General features: G+C 38.6%; 1 protein-coding gene across 2 annotated transcripts; it reads right to left on the bottom strand.

Moving 5' to 3' along the window:
• Positions 1–1,089: 1,089 nt before the first annotated feature.
• si:ch211-241b2.5 (programmed cell death 1 ligand 1) lies at positions 1,090–17,773 on the bottom strand. Of its 2 annotated transcripts, none has more exons than XM_053478446.1 (9): positions 17,619–17,773; positions 12,525–12,582; positions 11,886–12,236; positions 10,843–11,127; positions 7,430–7,543; positions 6,613–6,684; positions 4,962–5,018; positions 4,679–4,802; positions 1,090–2,461 (listed from the first exon to the last, which is right to left on the bottom strand). In XM_053478446.1, exons 2-9 carry the CDS (start codon positions 12,574–12,576, stop codon positions 2,368–2,370), a joined length of 1,149 nt encoding a protein of 382 aa, XP_053334421.1. In that variant the 5' UTR covers positions 12,577–12,582; positions 17,619–17,773; the 3' UTR covers positions 1,090–2,367. The 2 variants fall into 2 exon arrangements, with proteins under 2 accessions (XP_053334421.1, XP_053334422.1); XM_053478447.1 differs by having other exon boundaries at positions 4,688–4,802; positions 17,619–17,772.
• Positions 17,774–21,518: the final 3,745 nt, after the last annotated feature.

Here is a 21,518-nt window from a genome sequence, read left to right as displayed (position 1 = left end):
GGTTTAGAGGTTTTTTAGTAGCCTGGCTGCAACATTGTGACCCTCATCTAAACGATCTAGGTAAGTTTTCCTCATGCAGGTAAAACAGTAGTCTGGACAGGATAAAATAAACATGTTAATAATCCTCTCCAGTTCTGTTTGGGGCAGAATGGGCCTCAACAAACCACATAATTTACACGCAGGTCAACACGCAAAGCCTAGCTCACGTGGTCACCTATTTCAGTTTACCTGGAGATAAAAAAGATAACCTTCAGACTTTCTCTCACCTTTAGAACAAAACAACTTCAGTTTTGTCTGGATGTCATCATGAAAAATTATTACCCATGTTATTTTTTACTTGATTTTAATTTAATGTTGTATATTTTAAAGCGATTTGTAGTACAGACAATTTTGCGATATTATGTGGCTTAAACAAGAAATATAGTTAATTATATTTTTATACCTATTTTATTTATATTATTTAATATTATTAAAAAAATTCTTTATACCTACTTTATTATCTGCCCAGGAGGAAGCATGTACATAACAAAATAGGACGCAAGAGAGAACCCTGAGGGACACCATAAAACAACGCTTGAGTTAATGAGACATAGTTTTGAGAGATTACTTCTTCCATACTTCTTTCAAAAAAGTAAGACAAGAACCACTCCAGGGCTGATCCACAGACACCAACGCACTGTCGACCAAGTTGCTGTGGTCCACCCTATCAAAAGCAAAAACCGAGGTCCAATAATAACATCCTGCACAGTAACTGGATAGCACTCTTTGCCTCAAGTATAAAAAGGATGCGGATAGGAGCATCCAGAAATCTGAGTTAGATGGATGACAGGAGAACACTATACATAGTGCTGACAGCAATGAGTAACATATATGATATGGAAAAAGGAAAAATAGTTAAGGAAAAGGAAAAATAATCGAGCCTGGCCGGGAATCAAACCCGGACCCTGGAAGTGCAAGGCAACAGTGCAAACCACTACACCACCGTACCGCCTATTAATATACACATATAGCAAAAATATAAATGTTTTATTTAAAAAAAAACAGTGATCTTTGTAAAAACAGTGCATTACAAAGTACAAGGTTTTTGTCCCATTACTGCAGTGCTTTTCTCACTTGGTTAAAAAAAGCAGTTTTGAGTCATTTAATCCCGACAACAGTTGCGCAACACTACATAAGAAAGGAAACGGAAGTCTAATAAAAAGAAAGAAAAACCAGATGTGTGAGTTGCTATATACAGTACATTTATAAACTATTATACAGAATTATACAGAAAGATGAAATTATAAACACTGCTTTGTTGCACATAATATTTTATGTGATATTATAAAGTACATACATTGATAAAAAGGTTTTATAAAACTTTCATAAAACATGTGTCTGTGTGTGCGCTAATGGATAGGTTACTCTGAGTTTTGATTAAAGAAAAAGTGCCAGCACAAAGGTTAAAACCTCTATGAAAAAAACAAACAAACATAAATATATATTATCAAAGTTATATTACATTATTACAAAAGTCAGTAGTAATAATAATAATAGTCTAGTAATAGACTAAAAAGGCTACCAAGCTGCTGGTTGTCATTGTGGAAGTACTGATACGCACATACTGGACGTGTTGGTCAACAAAGGTATAAAACGCGTAATAAAAGTGATGAAGTGACGTTGCATCTCGTTCTGATCTTAGACCATGGACACGTGGTCTGACATTTTTTCAGTTATTATCTTCTATAAGTTACCATTAATTGTTTACACGGTTGCATCTCGTCATACAGTACAACATGTCGTTATTTGTGTATAAAGACAGCACAAAGTAAAGTAAAGCTTGGAAGAACATAGACTGTTGGTTCCTTCAGTGTGTGCATGACTAGTGCAGTTAAGTTCATTTGTTTACTGGTTAATAACGCTGGTTCAAATTCCATTTTTGGAGGTATATAGACCTTCAAGCTACTGCATTTTCCTGGACACGACAGTAGGAACTTTCTAGTGTGAACAAACAGAGACACTGAAATGAAAGGACATTTTCAACAAAGGGCAATTCGGTTCCTTGAATGCATTTAGCAACTCCGTTGACTTTTCCATTCCTTTGAGAATTCACACCTCCACAGGACATCATTATCTGTCACTATCCTGTCCATCTTTCCCAGAATGCCTTTCTCTCCACAGCAAGGCTCTCTAGCACTGGTCATGTGCATCGCTCTCTTACTAACATAACGCTTGACTTAAAAGGTTCCCCGTCTTCTTCTTCATTATAAGCATCGAGGATGATGAGACGGTTTCTGTTTCCTAGAAGAACGTCTTGGAGATTGTTTGTCTGCAGTCCTGATTCCGCTTCGAGAGAAATCCTATCTCGGATGACGAAACGGCTTTGTGCTATGAGGCTTTGTTGGGTCCTTCTTTTCCATCCTCGAGCATATTTTTACCGAGGTCGAGGAGCTCGTCCTGCATGTTGTAATAGATGTTTTCTCTGCAAAGCACAAAATAGGTTGAGTTAAGTATTTAGATAATTAATTAGGATTTGTTAGACATAATGACTCATATCAAGCACACTGCAGTATCCCATGTTGGGAAAACACATGCACCACATGAGATCATTTAGGATATAATAAAATCTTGCTCCTGACTCATTTACAGTAGTTTGTGTAAGTTTTCACCCCCCTCTCGTCCTTGCTGGTTTTATAAGTAAAAACTGAAATAGACTTCGTTTGGGATCATAGGTCATGAATCTACACAAAATAACTTGTAATGTTAAAGCAGAAGAAATCCAGAGTGTAATACAAAAATATAAATGATGTCATGTAAGTATTCCACCACAATTGCACTGAAGTAATCAGACATCATTGGGTATGCGCTCGCTCCTTCGCTCACTCATCGTCTGTACCGCTTTATCCTGTACACAGGGTCAGGGGGGGGCCTGGAGCCTATCCCAGGAGGCACGAGGTGGGGTACTCCCTGGGCGGGGTTCCAAACCATCACACTATGGCCAATTTGGGAACGCCAGGCACCCAGAGGAAACCCATCGAGCACAGGGAGAACATGCAAACTCAAGTTGTGGATTGAACCCGGACCCTGTTGGTGCATTGTTGCAGTGTTTGAAAAACTTCCAACACTCTTCATCACTCTCCCGACCATGTTTGGAGCATCATGCTGAGAATTATCCTTGGCGTCTATGACTAACGGGTTGCGTTCTAGTGACTCATTGCACCAGAAATAAACCAGGTGTTTCCAATGATCACGTCAAAGGAGGAATGTCTACCACTTACTAAAACCTTACTTATTTTCAGTTGTAAAACATTTCCGAACTATGTTGATTGTCCATTCCCCTTAAATTCAAGAAGCGTTCAGGTCAACCTGGGACTTTTGATCGTGCAGAATAACAGAGCACAGTTCCGAGAGTGAAAATGACCTTTACTTCTCTATATAATCCCCTGCTACAGTAATCGAGTCACCTCGGCCGGGATCGTCGTTCACAGACGTACAGACTTCTTTAAAACGTTTGCAAAATTCAAATGGTTTGCTAAGAGTCTTTCATCAGAAATCCATCGGAAATTTCAACACCAAGTCCCGGTTTGACTTGAACGCCGCTCATATAAGGAATGGGATATTTTGTGTTGCATATAATCCCAATGAAAACCAGCTCAGTTCCAGTTTATATCCAAAATTTCTAAAACTTCACCTCTGCAATACATTCACTTTGGACTTTCGTTTTCGTAACCATCTGCAATTCAACAGAAACATGATTACATGGAGTTAAAATAATTTGACCCAGGGGTAACGTAAAACTCATGCTCATGCGCTTCGGTCATGTGATCTCTGCTACAGTACTGTAGGTTTAAGGAATGATGACTTCCAGAGCTCTGCGTTTCTGAGTTTGCATTGTTGAAGCCTTTTGGGAATATGATTAAATCCAAAAAGGATTCTGGTTTTTTTTGGGTTTTTTTGCTTGACATCAAACATTATCTGCTCTCGCTCACATCATGAGTCTGTTTTTTAATCCTGGTGAGTCCCGCGTGGGTGGACTTACGGTACCAGTCTCTACCAGATTTTTTCATGCATTTACCGAATGGTAGGACGCCCGCTTACAAGATAGACGTTTTTAAGGTAGCTGTGTTACTCTAGCATTAATGGGAGCAGCAGGGTGAAATTTATACTTTGATCAGGATCAGAATTATTAAAATTATTCTTTTTTAAATACTTCAGTTTAGAAGCTACTGAATATACAACAGTGTTTTATTATGAGGAACATAGTCCAAGTGCTTCTGGGCTGCAAGATGATTTATTGTCTAGACGGCGTCAAAAACGACCATACATGCTGTTCACAGGACTGTTTTAAACGTGATGCACTCTAATCATGAATGGCTGAGCAACTCATATCCACAGAACTCTCTGTTTTATTCATATCAGCGTGATTAACTGCATTGTCTGTTTGACAGTTCACAGGAAGTTGCTCTGTATGACTTTGATTACTGCAGCATACTAACAAAACACACACACACACACACACACACACACACACTTTGATTATGCACAAACATCATGATTTTTCCAACAGCCTCCTCTCTTTTCAGCAAAGAACACCCCCCTCCACACACACACACACACACACACACACACACCCTCATCCTCCCCCCTCGCTCTTTATCTCCCACATGTTTTTGTGCAAAGGGGAAAAAAAAACACGTACACCTCGTACCCTAAGAGCAGTGCATGTGGGAGTGTGGAATCAGTCTTCGTCTCTGCAGTTTTGTTAGACTCGGGGTGTCTTTGATTTACTACATCTTGCCGAATATCGCTTTTTCCATTTAGCACTGTGGAAAAGAGAGCAAACAGAAATGTCAAATGTTTAAAATGAATCACTCGGAGGAAAAACACAAAATGGCATGTATGACAAGGCTCTCGGTGCGATTTTTTTTGGGAAAAAAAAAAGCGTTTTATTTACTGTAAATCATGAAAGAAAAAGATCTTACACTCTGATGTAATAACGTTGATATTTTCCTTAGAATAAGATTTTTTTTGGAGTAAATCTGAAAAAAAAAGAAAAGGAAAAAAAAAAAACAGTTAAGGCTCGTTAATTGAATGATGATTCTCAAAATCTGACCTGAAGTAACCTGTTGATTCATTTTCTATAACAGCAGCTCTGTTTAAGGTTTATAATAATGCACACATTCTAACACATTAACTAACTATGGTTGCTATGGTAACAGCTTACTCAGGACTTGTATAATGGATGTTTAACATAAACATTTTTCATTATTATTATTATTATTATTATTTATTTATTTATTTATTTTAAACGTAAGTGCTGATATGATGGATTTTTTCTTCTTTCATTTTGTAGACACATATTTACTTAACACTTATGGAAGTCCCAACTATTGACTTCTAAAGGCACGGTTCTCAAAAAGGTGTAGTCTGGGAATTCCAAGGGGTTTGAGACAGACAGATGTGTAATTTTAGTAACTTTTTTTTTTAAACACTGACAATCAAGGAGATAATAATAATAATAATAATAATAATAATAAAATGTTCGCTGCTTACTTAAATTAAATTAATTTTTTTCTTTTATAAATTTAAGTCTGACTAATAAAAATAATAATAATTAAATGTACATAAATATTATTATTATTATTATTATTATTATTATTATTATTAATAATAAAATGTTCGCTGCTTACTTGAATTAAATTAATTTTTTCTTTTATAAATTTAAGTCTGACTAATAAAAATAATAATAATTAAATGTACATAAATATTATTATTATTATTAATAATAATAATAATAATAATAATAAAATGTTCGCTGCTTACTTGAATTAAATGTATTTTTTTCTTTTATAAATTTAAGTGTGACTAATAAAAATAATGATAATCATATGTAAATAAATATTATTATTATTATTAATAATAATAATACATAGTTGCAAATATTCGCCTAATATGTTAAATATCTGACTAGAGTAGCTACTAAAACCTAATCTACTCTATTCTACTATACTCTACTCCATATAAAACATTATTATACATTATTAAAGCATTATTATTCACTTATGTAGGAGTGTTAAATAGGTAATAATAATAACTCATGTATGGTATATACAATGATCCTGTATAGGGGGGTTGTGGGGGGTCTGGAGCCTGTCCCAGGGCATCACACACACTCACACACCCAGTCATACACTACAGGAAAAATTTGGAAACAGAAATCAGGTTACGGTGGATGTGATTAAACTGCGGGAGGAAACCGGAGTTCCGTAAGCATGGAGAGAACTCGCAAACTCCACACAAACAGAACGGAGATCAGATTCGAACCTGCACTTGAGGTTGGATGTGTAACACAGCCCTTAAAGCCCTATAGTTTGAGCGTTCTGTATATTATTAGTGTAAAAAGTCAACACGGTACGAGCTGACTAAAAGAAAGATTGTAGCTACATTTAGCGATGCTCAGAAGTCACAGTCATAATCGCAGGAAAAATCTGATACTGAAAGGCCGTCCCGTGTGGTCTGCTCTACCTGACTCAGTGCGGAGGCTGAAAGGTCGGAGTGGGACGTGTGTGGATATTATACGTAGTGAGGTGTTATCTGTAGGTTTTAACCAATATTACGTTCATCTATACTTACAGTCTGATGTGACTGTCTGATTCTGCCCAGGTGATTCACACTCATCTGTGGAGGTGTTCACACTTGCTTGCCCTGTAAAAAAAAAAAAAAAAAAAAGGTGTTTCAGTTTAAGGCATATCATGGTTTAATAGCTTTCCTAATAATCTATTAATAATCTAGCTTTCCTAATAATCTTATTAAACTGAAGAATCGTGAATTAGAAAAATATAACGCCTTTTTCGGAGTGGAAGAGAGAAAGAAAGTCCCTTGGAATTACAAAGAAAAATGTGTCATTTATCATTCATTCATCTTTAAGATCAATTACGGGGAAATTAGAATGATGGATCCTCGTGCATGAACCAAAAGAAAGGCTAAACTTGAATTAACGCTAATGAAGAAGTAAAATAAATAAATGAATACATGCTAATGAAAAGGTTATTACACACAAGCAAACCCAGCGTGGTTTCAAATCCCGTTTGATGGGAATCCCCAGGGAGCCGACGCAGGTAACTGGTTTCAGTTTTCACGTGTACAAGCGTATCATATGACGCTACCGTTAAAAACATTTGTCGTGTCCTAATGACGAGGCAGAAATTCGGTAGAAAGGATCTTAAATCATTGCTGGCTGATTACAATCTCGGCAAGAGGAACTAAAAATAAAGTGGCTTATCAAGGGGGAAAACAAAAAGATATATATATATATATATATATAACAAGCGCTATTTTAATACTTGGGTAAAAAGATAAGAACACAGAACAAAGCAGAAGGAGTGATGAGTGTCTGGATCGGAATGATGCGTGAATGTACAATCGTATGGATAAACAAATAGAGACAAACCTTTTTTTCTCCTGTGCAGGAGCAGGAAGGCAAAGACTAAAAATATGCACATCACGACGATCACCGCGATGGCTACGTATCCTGACGTCGATTTACTCTTCTCTGGAATTTCATCTAAAGAACAATGAAAGCAAAAAGCAAAAAAAAAAAGCTGACGTGGCTTACCCATAATGATTATGGAAAAAATGTGAAAATTCATCTCTACTTGTTACTACGTATGAACTCAGTGCAGTGTGGACTTCCAAAATCTTAAACTTTAGCATTCATTAGTTATTACAAGATATTAGCTGGAAATCACTACCATGGATAAACAAATCAGTATCAAAAAACATTTAATGTTCAAAGGATCGGTTGGTTCTTTTTTTTTCCTTTGATTTGTTTTTACTTCAAAGAGAGTGCTGCGCTAGAAACATTAGCTCGTGCTAGTCAGATTAATTAGCATGCACCAACGACACTCGCTCTACCGTCTACATCCCTTTATCCTGTATACAGGGTCACACCCTGGACGGGGTGCCAATTCATCACATGGCACATGTACACACACGCACACACACACTTAGTCTTTAGACAGTGGGAGGAAACCGGAGTTCCCGGAGGAAACCCACCAAGCAATGCGGAGAGCATGCAAACTCCGGAATATTCGGAATTCTGGTTCACTACCAAAGGTTTGGGCTCCTTTTGTGCCGCTGGATGGCTCAGTCCCCTTGGATCATGGTTCCCCAGGGGCTCTAAGGTTTGTACTGTGGTGTTTGGCACCAGGACGTTAACAGAGGATCCTTTGGATGCTTTTGGTCGCAGGTTCTGACGTCCGTGGATGGGATCGCGGCGCATCCCATGGGGACTCAATCTGATCGGGATCTGGGGAGTTTGGAGGCCGGGTCAGCAGCCTTGTTTTTTTTTTGCCTGTCAGGCTGTGGAGCCATTCTTTTCTGGCCAGCATTGACCTTTGCCTGCTGCATCGGCTTTTCTATAGGACCTGACTGAATGGGAGTATGGGTGGGTATTCATCACACTACATAACTTTCACTTTTGTAGCAACAACCGTAAAGTCATGTGGTCTATAACACATTTTTATTAAGAAGAAGATCCTAATCGCTTCTCTACCCAGTGGTTATGGTGTGGTCGTGGCATTAAGCCAACTTGCATGACATGAATTTCCAGCTAAATGCTTATCTGAGGAAAGACCGTGCTTTATTTGGGACATTTTCTTTGTCTAGACTTGTTCTGTATACAGTTTTAGATTCCCATGAATACACTAGTCTTACACAATATATTCAAGAGGTTTTGGATATAGGATAAGTTATTCTACACTCGTGAACCTGATATTCCATTAATCCATCTAGGAACCTCTGTAGTCCAATAGGCACGGTGGAGACCAATTAAATTATTCCCATTTTACAACTGTGTTAGGACCTCTACTACTTACTATGGGTAATTTGTGAAAGCCAGTTAGCCTAATCTGCATGTCTATGGGATATGAGAAAACCAGTGTACAAGGAGGAAACCCAGCAAGCAAACAGACCCCGAGGTGGGAATCAAATCTCGCAAGACGTCAATTTTAACCACGGCACGCCTATGGAACTCTTTCTTTCCCTCGCTGTCCTCCGTGAGCTAACACTGCCTGTAGTAACAGGTGTACATGACACCAGACGTTTGGCTAAACATATAAATACTGTCTTCTGCTTTTCATAAACAGAGAGCGTTTCTCTCTTGGCGTCAGTAAGCTTATCGAAGCACAGCGAACAGACCAAGCGACTCTACAGAATGATAGAAAAATCGAAACTATAATCTCTCATAACATAATACCTTTATTTTAGAAAAAATAAAAAAATTATCTGTTTAATGCTCACGGAAGACCTCTATGTATAAAAACAACCATATTTGGGCATGTAAATGTGTGTGTATGAATGTGAATGTGTTCAATAATCAAAACTTAAGGTAAAGTCCCATTGTGATCAAATGAATATACCACGCAATAAACCTCAAAACCTCTGTGGTTTAGTGTGTAGGAAGGTATATTTATACTTTCACATTGCTTGGAAACACAGACTAGTCATAAATACATTGAACGAAATGATTTATATTTCCAGAACCATCATCTGTGGAAGACCTCTGTTCGTGCTATTAGCATATCAGTTACCAGAACAAACACGAGAAGGACTAAGACAGACTGCAGCACACAACAGGACTCAACTCAAATCAAAACACTCGATCTGTTTCAACTCAAAGCACTTCATGACACTCGACTCAAACTGCTCAACGGGACGCCAACCGCTCAGTTGCTCTCAACTCATTTCTCTTAAGAGAATCAACTCAAACCACCCATTAAAACACCACTCGGATCTTTCAGCACAACTCAACCCAAATAAAAAAAAAAAAGCCTACATTTAATAACTCAACTCTGGTCACTCGATAGCATTTAGCTTAACATTAAATCGCTCATTATGAGTCAACACACTCAATTGTACAGGCATTGGTGGCTCAGTGGGAGGTTTCTCGTCTATCAACAGGTTCAATTCCCACCCAACGCCCAAACCCCAGCCAATGGATGCAGTGTTGGTCCCAAGCCCAGATAAAATGTTAGGGATTCATCAGGCATCTGGTGTAAAACCTGAGCCAAGTTGTTGTGCTTCACTCAATACAACCTGGCACACTTTACAGTAATGTCTGACTTAGGGTCTGACCAACCCTGACTCACTACACGTCTGCAACTAGATAAAGGATTCCCTTACACACTGGATTTGGATTTGGATTTGGCAACAACCTCTCCACGTCCCTCAACCAAGCCCTTCAACTCCATGATTGTATTTGCAGATCACACCACCGTGACTAGACTAATCACTGGTGGAGATGAGTCAGTCTCCAGGGAATAATTGCCAGATCCACTTTACATCATTTATGGATGGAGGACTGAGTGGAGATAGTCCTTAAAATTCTGCAGAACTCATCTCTGAGGATTTAGCCTGGTTGACTAACAATACTTCCTGGGAATTCTCAGGAACAATTGCTGGCGTTGTTCTATTGTTCCTCCACTAACACAACATTTTTCATGGATGACATTTCCAGCTCTCACCACACCTACACAGCCAAAACAATTCTGAAAGCCTCCCCACATCCAGAACATTGCATGCTCGACCTTCTGTCCCTTGGAAAGTGCTAAAGGACCATCAACAAAAACTCGGAAATAGGGTATTTTCCTGCACCGTAAACTGCAATAAGCCCTGAATGACCCTCGATGAGCAACACGCGGTCTGTCAGCTGAACAACCTGCTCAATATTAATTAGTGTTTACGCTGCACTTTTGCATTATTCCTTTCTTAATGTTGCTTGCTACTCGTAAAACCAAACTAGCTAGCTGCATTACATCACAAACACGACAAATGTTGCTGATGTCATCACACTCACACACCCACCTGGGATACTGAATGTAGCCGTCTGGCTCGCCTTGCTGCCGTCAGTCCAATAGGAACAGGTGTAATTTTTGGCGTCATGCGTTACGTACAATCGGCTGGTGACGACAAAGACGCCGTCGCTGTTTTCCACATAGCTGCTCTCTGAGCGGTTTGTGAGATATGACTCCATGAGCTTGTCGTCACTCCAAGTCACACGGGCCAACGGCAGGCCTCGGGACTCGCAGGTGAGCTCCACTTTCTTGTCACTTAACCTCCTGATGGTCTTCTTGATCGCTTTATATGGCGCTGGAGAAGGTAAAAGTATTAAAAGAACGGTTTGAAAAAGTGCTTATGGAGACATTCAGATAGAGAGTGCAGATGATCAGACAAATGTCATCATGAAATTGTGCTTAGAGTTTGAGAAATCTTCCAAGTCATTCTACACCACAGTGAACCTTATAGGATTTTGTTTTTTTCATTTATCTTTGGAATCAAAGCTTTGTGTGTTGAAAGATTATTTATCCCTGTAATGAATAAACAGAGCGTTCTTGTTCTTAAGAATATATATACATCTGAGTAGATCAGGTTCTTGCTCAAGGGCCCAACATGGACCTTCAAACTTGGTGTTTGAACCTGGGACCTTCTAGACCGTAGTCCAATGCCTTAACCACTGCACTAACCCTGACCTCTTGCATCATAAGTACTTCTATTTTTCAAACACGTAGTTCTTGTTTGCCTTTACTCTTCTATACCCCTGTACTGTATATCACAATCTGCTGTCACTCAGAAGAGGTCGGGTTCCCTTTTGAATCAGGTTCCTCTCGAGTTTTCTTCCTCATACTTTCTCAGGGATTTTTTCTCTCTCACCACTATTGTCGTTATGGATCTATGCTACATCCGGATTTCTGTCAAGCTTCTTTGTTACAATTTGCCTTAGGCAAACCATCTAATAGATCTACAGTATCCGTCCAGAGTATTTTAGTCAAACAGACATAACTTCCAAGTCAAAACTCTATCCCATTAGGATAAGGTGGATTGTTCAAGGCTGCTAGAACTGAACCAACCTCGGACGGTGAGCGTGGTCTGCTTGTAGTCGCCCTCTTCCTGGACCACGACGCATCGGTACGTCCCCGAGTCGTTCAGGCGGAGCTGCGAGAGCTCGATTACAGCCCGGAAGTTCTTCAGCTCCTCCTTTAAGATTCGCACTCGCCGCTTAAACTGCTCGTCTGTAAAGTCAGGGCTCTCGGAGCCCTGATACAGACGGTAGACGTTCACTGCCGGTAGAGGTTTGACGCGCTCCCATGTGACGGATATGCGCGAGACATCCGGGACGGGCGAAAACCGGCATCCCAGCATGATCTTATCGTGCAGCTCTCCATCGTAGGAATCTTGCTCTGACTCCACAATGAAGACGGCTACGAGAGATTAACATTAACATTAAGGCCATTAACAAAACACAAGGGAAGAGAACGCACAAAGCTCCATTTAAAAAGTAATGTACTTCAAAATGAATAGAACAATGAGTTCAACTGAGTGTGGTTTGAAAACCATAGAAAATCACAAGACAGAAATGGAGAAGAAGAAGAAGAAGAGGAAGAAGAAGAATATGAAGAATGGCATATTTGTGATAATACTACATAATTCAATAAGTCTCATTTCAACATTGAATTAGAAGCAACGTGTATGTCATGTATATCGCCTACCCTGTAGACACGGCCACGTGACCAGGAGCAACGTGAATATTTCGCCCTTCATTGGTACCTGTATTGAAAAATCCCAAACACACACACACACACACACACACACACACAAATATACACAACTCATCAGATGTCACAGAGTAACCTGGGAAAAGCCTGTTAGCGAAAAAAGCAGCGCAAGAAAATATTTCAGTTCCTCTTTTTAATTTCCCACTGAAGCAGCTCAGCGAGTTTGCTGAATCATCGTTGATTATATCATAATTACAGAGCAAAAAGTCCACAGTGAGAACCTAGGAATTAAAGCTACTCGGACTGCCCTGGGTTCCACGTGTACGCATCATTTTCTGATATCATAAACTGAAACAGGTTTCTTAGTAACTACAGTAGGGGCTGGGGTTACAGTCTGGGTCCCGAGCCAAGATAACTGGGAATAGAGGGGTATCAGGAAGGGCACCTGGCAAAAATAAATAAAAAATGCACCACATCAGGTATTCAGGATCAGGTGATCCGGTGTAACGTGCTAACTCTGGTTTATCTGGAAAGCTTTAAAACCTGGCATGAAGTGAAAAACAGCAAGTCTGGTAAAACGCAAGATAACAAAAAGAAAACACGGTGTAGGAAATATCTACTTTTCCCACCATCTTAACTACAAGTACAACAATATACAGTACAATTCAACTCGACCAAGCAGGACAATCTCACTTAACTAGCAAAAAAAAAAAAAGTCATCATTACTTTTATAACATGTAAATTTTACCACTAGCAGAATATGGGAATAACACAGAATTCTCAAAATCAGCATATTATTACTGACTTTCTGTTCATAGAAACAACCATAAAACACGTGATCATGTGTATGTGTGGTTTTTCTTTTTGCCCACGTGACCCCTTTTTTTTTTTTTTTGCTCCGTCATGTTATAGTCATGTATAGCTTTAGTGTAGAACGTCACCTTACGGCCTATTTTGTGCTAAAAAAAAGGATTTGTTTTACAGGAACAAAGCTAAAGCAAGGGCAGAACGTCGAGGAAAACATTTCTGCATAATTTTGCTAAAACATATTTAAGGTTTCTTGAGGCGAGGAATCAAACTTTTTGCCGGTTCTGATTTAAAATGTTTTCAGGCTCCAAAGGGTGCAAAGATGTTTTTAAAACCAAAAATGCATAAGCCATAAACCATAAACCAAATACACACCAAAAAAGGAATGCTTGATCATTTGTCACGCTTCAATCAGTCATGTACTGTATTACTATTATTATTAGTATTAGTAGTATTATTATTGCTTTACACTGGTAAAGTCATGGGTATTACTCTAGATAATGATCGGGTCATTATCTTGTCTGAGAGTTTGCAAAAACAACGTTTGCATGGCTTTCTCTTTTCTTATGCAAAAGTGTGCCGAGAAGTAAGTAATTCCTTCTTCTTCTTCCGGAAAGCTGCTGCATTGTTGTTGCATTGCAGCTCAGGTTAAAGTACTGTACATGTAAAATAAAAATGATTTGAGGTTTTCTCAGTCTCACTTTCATTTGCATGCTGTCTTGACTCGACCTCAGTTTCCCTTCGACTCGTCTCTTGGGCTTGGACAATAATGATTTTTAGGCATTAGGGTGGGAATTTTTCTTTCTTCCTTTTTTTTTTTTAAGAGCTTTTCACCTAGAGTTATAATAACAAAGCAGCCATAATGAGTAGGTACAGTAAGGCACATCGTTGGGCTATAATCACCTGTCAGAATAAAGCTTAACTACAGACTACAGAATAAAGGCAAATCACATGGTATCATTGCTATTACAACATTTGCATTACTGCTTTGGACTTAAAAGCAGTAGAATTAATAAATAGATGAATGAATAAATACATGCATAATGCATACGGAATGGAAGACTGGAGATTTACTAAGTGTTACAAAGCACTGACACTGGAGGCTCCTTCTATAAACGTTATATTAACATCTCCTTATGAAAAAAAAAGCCACCAGATCAATGACTATATGTTTTCTTCTATAAATAACCATGCTTTATTTAATCCACTTATTACTAGTTGAAGATTGTAGTTTATTACTAGTAGCACATCTGTTATACAAATCAATGTGTTACTATAGAAACCACACCACGCCAGAGCGTTGATATAAACCGAGCATGTTAATTACAATCAAAGAAAATCCATCCACACCTTTCGCAGGCAGTCCGATTCAAGCGGCACCGTGGTATATAATCAGGGAAAAAACAAGAGTTTCGTTGTCAGCGTAGGAACTGAAGGTGTCTCATGATTACTCAAAGTCACCCTTGACAGAACTTCTCTATATTACTTTCTATTCACTGGAGGATAAAAGGCATGACAGGTCTCATGCATGTACTTTTTTTGTTCATAAGCTTCTGCACCCGTCTTTGCACAGTTCACTGAACGAGAGAGAAATCATGCAAAAGAAATCAGATGATTACGGTTTATCGCTAGCAAGCTTCTGACAATTTTTTTTTTATAAACATGGCTTTCGTATAGAAGCACATTGTATTTATTGTACAAAGGGACAAATAATCGGAGGACTTACAATGTAGGTTTATTATCTCATTACTTTATGTTTTTATATCATGAGATAGGAAGTCATAATTGTGCGATAATAAGTTATAATGTAGTTAGTAAGTCAGTTATGAGATAAGTCATAATTATGAGTAAGTCATAATTGAAATACCAGGCAATAGTGTACACACACCTTGCATATTTATGCTCTGTAAGAACAGCTGACCTCCGTGTCTAAAAATTTCAACTGACTGTTTGTGTTGTTGTCTTAATCAAATAATAGGAAGGTGTGTCCAGATTTTCGACAGGTACCGTAAGAGATAAGAGTAAGTCATAATTATGAGATCAGGATGAACATAGCTTCCATATACAGTACGTTTTCCCCCACACCCTTTTTTTTGGGAAACGCATGACTGGCCTGTTCTATAAAGCATGTTACATGGCATGAGTCAAGAAAAAAACATGCTCACACTTTACCAAGTCATTCAGGTTTAACACCTGATGCACATTAGAGTGCCCTTAACCCTAAACAGCTTGGCACCTTCCTCTGGTAAAATGGAGCTATATGGCCTTCATTTGCATACTCTAACCTTATTGGCTTAAATATTTTATGATGCCATAAGACCTGGCCGTGGCTGAATCCTAAGTTACTGTTGCATGCATATGTTGATAGGAAGATTGTGGGTTCAAGGCCCCTAACCCTATCTGCACCTATCCTGTCTGACCCTGCGCTGTGCCCCCAGCCACATCACTGAGATTTGTGGGAAAAAATTAATTAATTTCCCTGTGCTGTAAGTACATATGACAAATAATTGAATCTTAATCTTAAATCTGAGTTCATTAACTGGGATAAAGCACTTAGAATTAAGAATAAATTCATGAAGGAAAAGGTACATATAATATATTATAATGTTCAGATGGCTTTAAGGGCTAAACAAACCCATTAACCTTGGCTTAGGACCTGATTTGTTTAAATCATGCACATGTACAGCTCTTTGGTACATCCCTTATGAGCTAATCTGAAAGCAAGTTTTGACAGGATGACGGTTTGTTTGCCCAGAAAAACATACATAAATAAAACAGATGAGTTAGTTTTGAAGCTTTCAAATGCTCACTAGGATTCGTGAACGGAATGAGGTTAGGAAGAATAACGTGAACATTATCCGGAATGATTTAACAAGATAATAGTTAAACATTCGAAAGTAATGCGACACAGATTTCATCTGGGGCCCTAGAAGGAGTTTGGAGTGACCGTTTAAGCTCAAACAGAAAAGCAGAACCTGTTCAATGACCTGAAGAAACCTTCTTTTTTTTTGCCTGTCTTGACTTCAATACTGTCTAAAAAAACCTAAAAAATCACCTAGTGTGTATGCTACTTTAAACTTGTTAAAGTATATGATGTTTGTACAGAACACTGTACTGTACACCAGGTCACCACGGGGAGATCAGGGCACAAGGCAGGGGCAACTATAATACACTACACTAACAGCAATATGGAAACACCAACTGGCCTATACCCTAAGGGCACTGGTTGCTCAGTGGTGGGTTTCTCTCCTACCATGCGGAAGGCCTGGGTTTGATTCCCAGGCAGTACAAAAACCCCAGACAAAAGAATGCAGTGCCATTCCCAGGATAAAATGGGAAGGTTGCATTAGGAAGAGCACCTGGGAACCGGATTAACCAGAAACCCACGAAGCACACACACAAATCGAATTCAAGATTCGAACCCCCAACCCCGGTCGACATGGCTAACCGCAGAGCCACTGTTCACCTCCCTCCTATGCACAAACACAGATGTTTGTGCAAATTACATTTAATCAGATCTGATATGATGTTCTTCATGAGCTAATCTGAAACATAACATTTACATAACAAGTATTAAAAGCAGAAAACAGTTGGCTCAGTCATGTTTTTGCTGAAACATAAGTTTTGTGTCTCTGATAGAATCATTAAAAAAAAAGCGAGGAGCAGGAACAGAAGAATTGTTTTTTTGGACCTCATTCATTTAAAAGATGAGCAAGAATGTACTTAATAACTGCTGTAATAACACAAAACTGGTCGTGTCAGTGTCAGTTAGAGTGTTATTCCTAGACAATCTATAAATCTGCCCCTCTTCCTCTCTCTCTCTCTCTCTCTCTCTATGAAAACAGTGGCACTCATGCAGAATTCTGCAGAAATATTGCTGAAGTGCCTTCCTTCCAGGAAAATCTCACACACACACACACACACACACACACACACACACACATTTAAAGACAAATTCATGAAAAACAACAAGCGAGCTAAAAGAATCATTTTAAGCACAGTATATAAAATTATAAAAAAGAAAAAAAATTAAACAGATCAAAGGGTCAAGATCAAAGGGTCAAGATCTATATTGATCAGATTGGTACTGGAAAGAAAATGGAAAGAATGAATATTTAAATAGATAGTTGAAAAAAAGAAAAAAAAAAAGAATAGAAATTACAAACCAATTCCAAAGATGCACGTGTGTATCACAGCAGGAGTTCCACACAATGTAAATAATCCTTAAAAGTTTAAAAGAAAGAACAAAGACCAATTCCCTTAAACACAGAGACATCTTACCCGTTTGTTATCCTAAATCCTCGGAGGTAAAGTCTGTCCGTGAACATGTGAGTGTTACTGAGCTGTGTGTCTCACGCATCGCGCACAAAAACAACGCCGAGATAAAGAGACCGAAAACAAGCGCGTTATGAAATTACGGTCAAAACCCCGCCTTCGCATAGAACACAGGCAGGCGCGCGCCCACGCACGCGCTCTCTTTATCTCTCTCTCTCTCTCTCTCTCTCTCACACACACACACACTCTATGCCACACACACTGAGAGAGTAGGTGTGTGGGTGCGCGATTGCTCGATTTCATGCATTTTTTTTTTTACTTTTTTTAAATTAATTAATTTTTTTTTTTTTTAGAATGTTGTGACGTCAGAATTTCAAAGCATTCTGCCAACTCGCGCGCAGACACACACAAAGAAACCGTTGCTTCCTGGAAACAGCATTTAGCGCTGACACTCCGACCTCCTGCACTGACACACACACACACTCAGACCAGTCATAACATTATGACCCCCATAACAGTGATGTACTGTATCTTCTGACAGCTTGGTATCAGAACCAGAACGACATCAGATCCATATCAATCAACACTTTGACTGGATGGGACTACACGACCCAGCCTTCGCTCCCCATGTACATCACTGGACCTTGGTCACCGGTGACTCACTCCTTGGTTTCCCCTCCTTGGATCACTTCTGGTACGACCTCTACAGACTGGGATCATCCCATAAGAGCTGGAGTTTGGAATTTGCTCTGATATCTCGTGACAATGGTGGCTGGACGTCGGTGGGACATATTAGACATCAAGTAAACCTTCTTTCTAGGAAGTTAATGTGTTGCCTGTTCCCAGGCAGATGAGTCAGAACATGCCAAAAGTAATCCAAACCGATGAAATGGAGACTGGGTCATGGATGGCGACCGCGGCTCACTGATGCACATGTGGAGCGAAGGCTGGCCCGTGTAGTCCGATCCAATAGAAGAACTATTGTAGCTCTAATTGAGGGAAAGGAATAATTACTGATAGGAAAATGTCAGAACACACAGTGCATGACTGTTATGGTGAAAATGTTATGGCTGATTTTTGTATATAAGAAAAACATCAATTAATTTATGAATCATGAATGTTTTGTGTGGTGATTCACGCAGCACAGAAAATAATTATAAGCAATTAGAAACACTTATAGCACATGCACAATTATTTTTTACAGGTATAATGCCAGATTCAATAATTCAAGGCATAATCTAAATAATTAAATGTATAAAATGCTTTCAACTTGTATAGTTTGACTTTTTGTCTCTGCAGATGGTGCTGAAGTTTAGACCCAGACTATATTTTTCTGTGTGCTCATTAAACATTTGTGTAATCAATTTATTTCTATGAAAACACACATAATGTTTTTATGAAGATATATGTGGTACAGTATATATGGTTGAAATGGCATGGATTCGACCACTATGTATGTATGATCTCATGATTCAGATTGGATGGTAAACCAAGTAAGAAGCTGCAGACCAAAAACAAGCTCAAACTGGTCCACATACAGTGTCAGTAGTCATCGTGAGCCAAGACATTCAGTATATTCTCTATACTCGGTGTGAGCGTAGTATGTGTCATGTGTCACAGGTCTGCGGCGGTGACACATACTGAAACTTCTTTGCAACTTAGTTGGAGCAAGTAAACTCTGTATGAGTGCATTCAGAAAACTTTTCCCCCTTATTCTCTAGTCTCTATTGCCCTTTGTATGTGTTTTCTGCATGGCCCGAATTTTCCATAGATCTCACGTGACGAGAACTTGATATCACTAGAATGAGCTCTTCATGATGAATGACGTAATGCTGCATGTTGAATCAGGTTTGTGGCGTGGCAGGTCTATACCTGGAACTGACAACTATGGAAAGCAGTGTTTGCTAGTGCCAAGTGATGACGGTAAAAAGATATCGGTAGTCTCGGGGATGACGATAGGGTCTGCTTTCAAATATTTTTAGACAGGCTTACATACAGTAGCACAATTACAGCTCAGGTGACTGTGTGCTGTATATGCAAATCGAATACCATTGCTGTTATCATAAAACTCCTTTATGTTTACTACACCAGTAATCCAACCATATATGGTGTGTTTAAACACTTTTCACTGGCCGAAATAAAGTAAATAGCAATAAACCCTGATTTTATAAACCTCTAAGTTTCCTCTTTATTACTGGCATGTTATTTAAAATCATTTTGACGTAATAGACACAGTAATGACATTTTAATCTCTGGTTAAATTAAATCCCCTATTTTAACAATCTTCACATTCCATTACAAATAGTAAGCAACACAATAATAAAAACAACCTTTTAAAAAGTTTTATTTAATCGATAGATAAAGTTCAACAAATGAGAAATTTCTTTGATATCTAAAGTAACGGAAGCCCACATTACGCAATCTCGTGTAATCTTTCAATCACTATGCCACACACATGACACAGCTTTATCTAAAAGACACAATACTCCAGGAAAAACAAACACCAAATAATAAATGTTTTGAGATTAGGATAGGCAAGCCCCATTTATAAATGACACAATAGTGAAATTTCCTCTTTATTTAATATAAAGGAAGCCCCCTTTTACATAATATTAACGCTCAATGACGCATAAACAACACAAAACCATTTCCTTTTATAACTAAAGTGAAGGAAGCCCCTTTTCCCCCCACAACATATTAAAACTTTACGACATAAATAACATGTTAAATGTATTTCTCTAATACCCAAGCTATTTAAAAGAATCTAAACACTATCAGTGACACATCCGTGACATTTCTTTCTAGAGCTAAAGTAAATCACCTATGTTTTTTATCACTTGATGACACATTATTTGTATAAAATTTCTTTCTAGAGCTTCAGTAAATGAATGAACCATCTTTATAGTACAATATATATTTTTTCTACTTGTAGCTAAATGAAGCCGGCCCATTATTAACACAGTAAACACTTTATATATAGAAGACACATGATACAATGAAGACATTTCTTTTTATACTGTACCTAAAGTTAAGAAAGCCTTTTTTTGGTTCCTTATAGCATACAAACTACACCATAATAGCATTTATTATAGAGCTAAAATAAAGCAAGCAGATTTCCAACACTCTATAGATAAATGTAAGCATTTGACTTCAATAACAGAAAAATGACACAATAATAAAATAACATTTATTTCTATAGTTAAAGTAAATCAACCACAATTCCAAAGCCCAATAAATGTCAAATGACACACTAATTCATTCATTCATCTTCTGTACCGCTTTATCCCGTGTACAGGGTTTTGGGGGAGGGGGGGGGCGCTGGAGCCTATCCCAAGGAGACGTAGGGACACTCTGGACAGGGCACCAATCCGTCACTGGGCGCACACAAACTATGGGCATTTTGGAAGCAGCGACTGACCTAATCCGCATGTCTTTGTACTGTACCTTGGGCAGAAACCGGAGTACCCGGAGGAAACCCACCAAGAACATGTAAATTCCACACGCACAAACAGGAGGCGGGACTTGAACCCACGATCACAGCTAACACAATAAAGACATTTGTTATTTGACTGTTCTATAAAGTGAAGTCAGCCCCTTTTATTTATCCCCTGATGGCAGACAAATCACATGACGTTTCTTTCTATAGGTTAAGTAAACGACCCACGTTTTCATCATCAAGTAAAGGACAAATAAGACAATAATGACAAAGTCGCATGTAAAATGTGCCACATACAGTTTATTTTACAGCACGGTGAGATTCTTGCCTTTCTAATCTCCGTTTGTTAGGAATCATCTAACCAACCCTGGACTAACCCACAGCCTTTATCTGCTGAGCCAACAATCACACAGTGCTTTCTACAGCGAAAATGTAAGCATGCCCAATTTAACACTCATTAACAGACAGAT

Source organism: Clarias gariepinus, chromosome 19 (assembly GCF_024256425.1).
Source record: "Clarias gariepinus isolate MV-2021 ecotype Netherlands chromosome 19, CGAR_prim_01v2, whole genome shotgun sequence".
NCBI classification, from domain to species: Eukaryota; Metazoa; Chordata; class Actinopteri; order Siluriformes; family Clariidae; genus Clarias; species Clarias gariepinus.
The sequence above is the reverse complement of the archived record's forward strand: the minus strand, read 5'-3'. Positions and strand labels throughout refer to the sequence as shown.

What these genes read in the sequence shown, in the direction of transcription:
- si:ch211-241b2.5 (XM_053478446.1), bottom strand. Translation starts at nt 12,576, where the DNA reads ATGAAGGGCGAAATATTCACGTTGCTCCTGGTCACGTGGCCGTGTCTA. An exon ending in GGCTACATTCAGTATCCCAG is followed by an intron (nt 7,544 to 10,842) that starts GTGGGTGTGTGA and finishes ATTGTTCTTTAG; the next exon opens with ATGAAATTCCAGAGAAGAGT. An exon ending in TCAGACAGTCACATCAGACT is followed by an intron (nt 5,019 to 6,612) that starts GTAAGTATAGAT and finishes TTTTTTTTTCAG; the next exon opens with ATTTACTCCAAAAAAAATCT.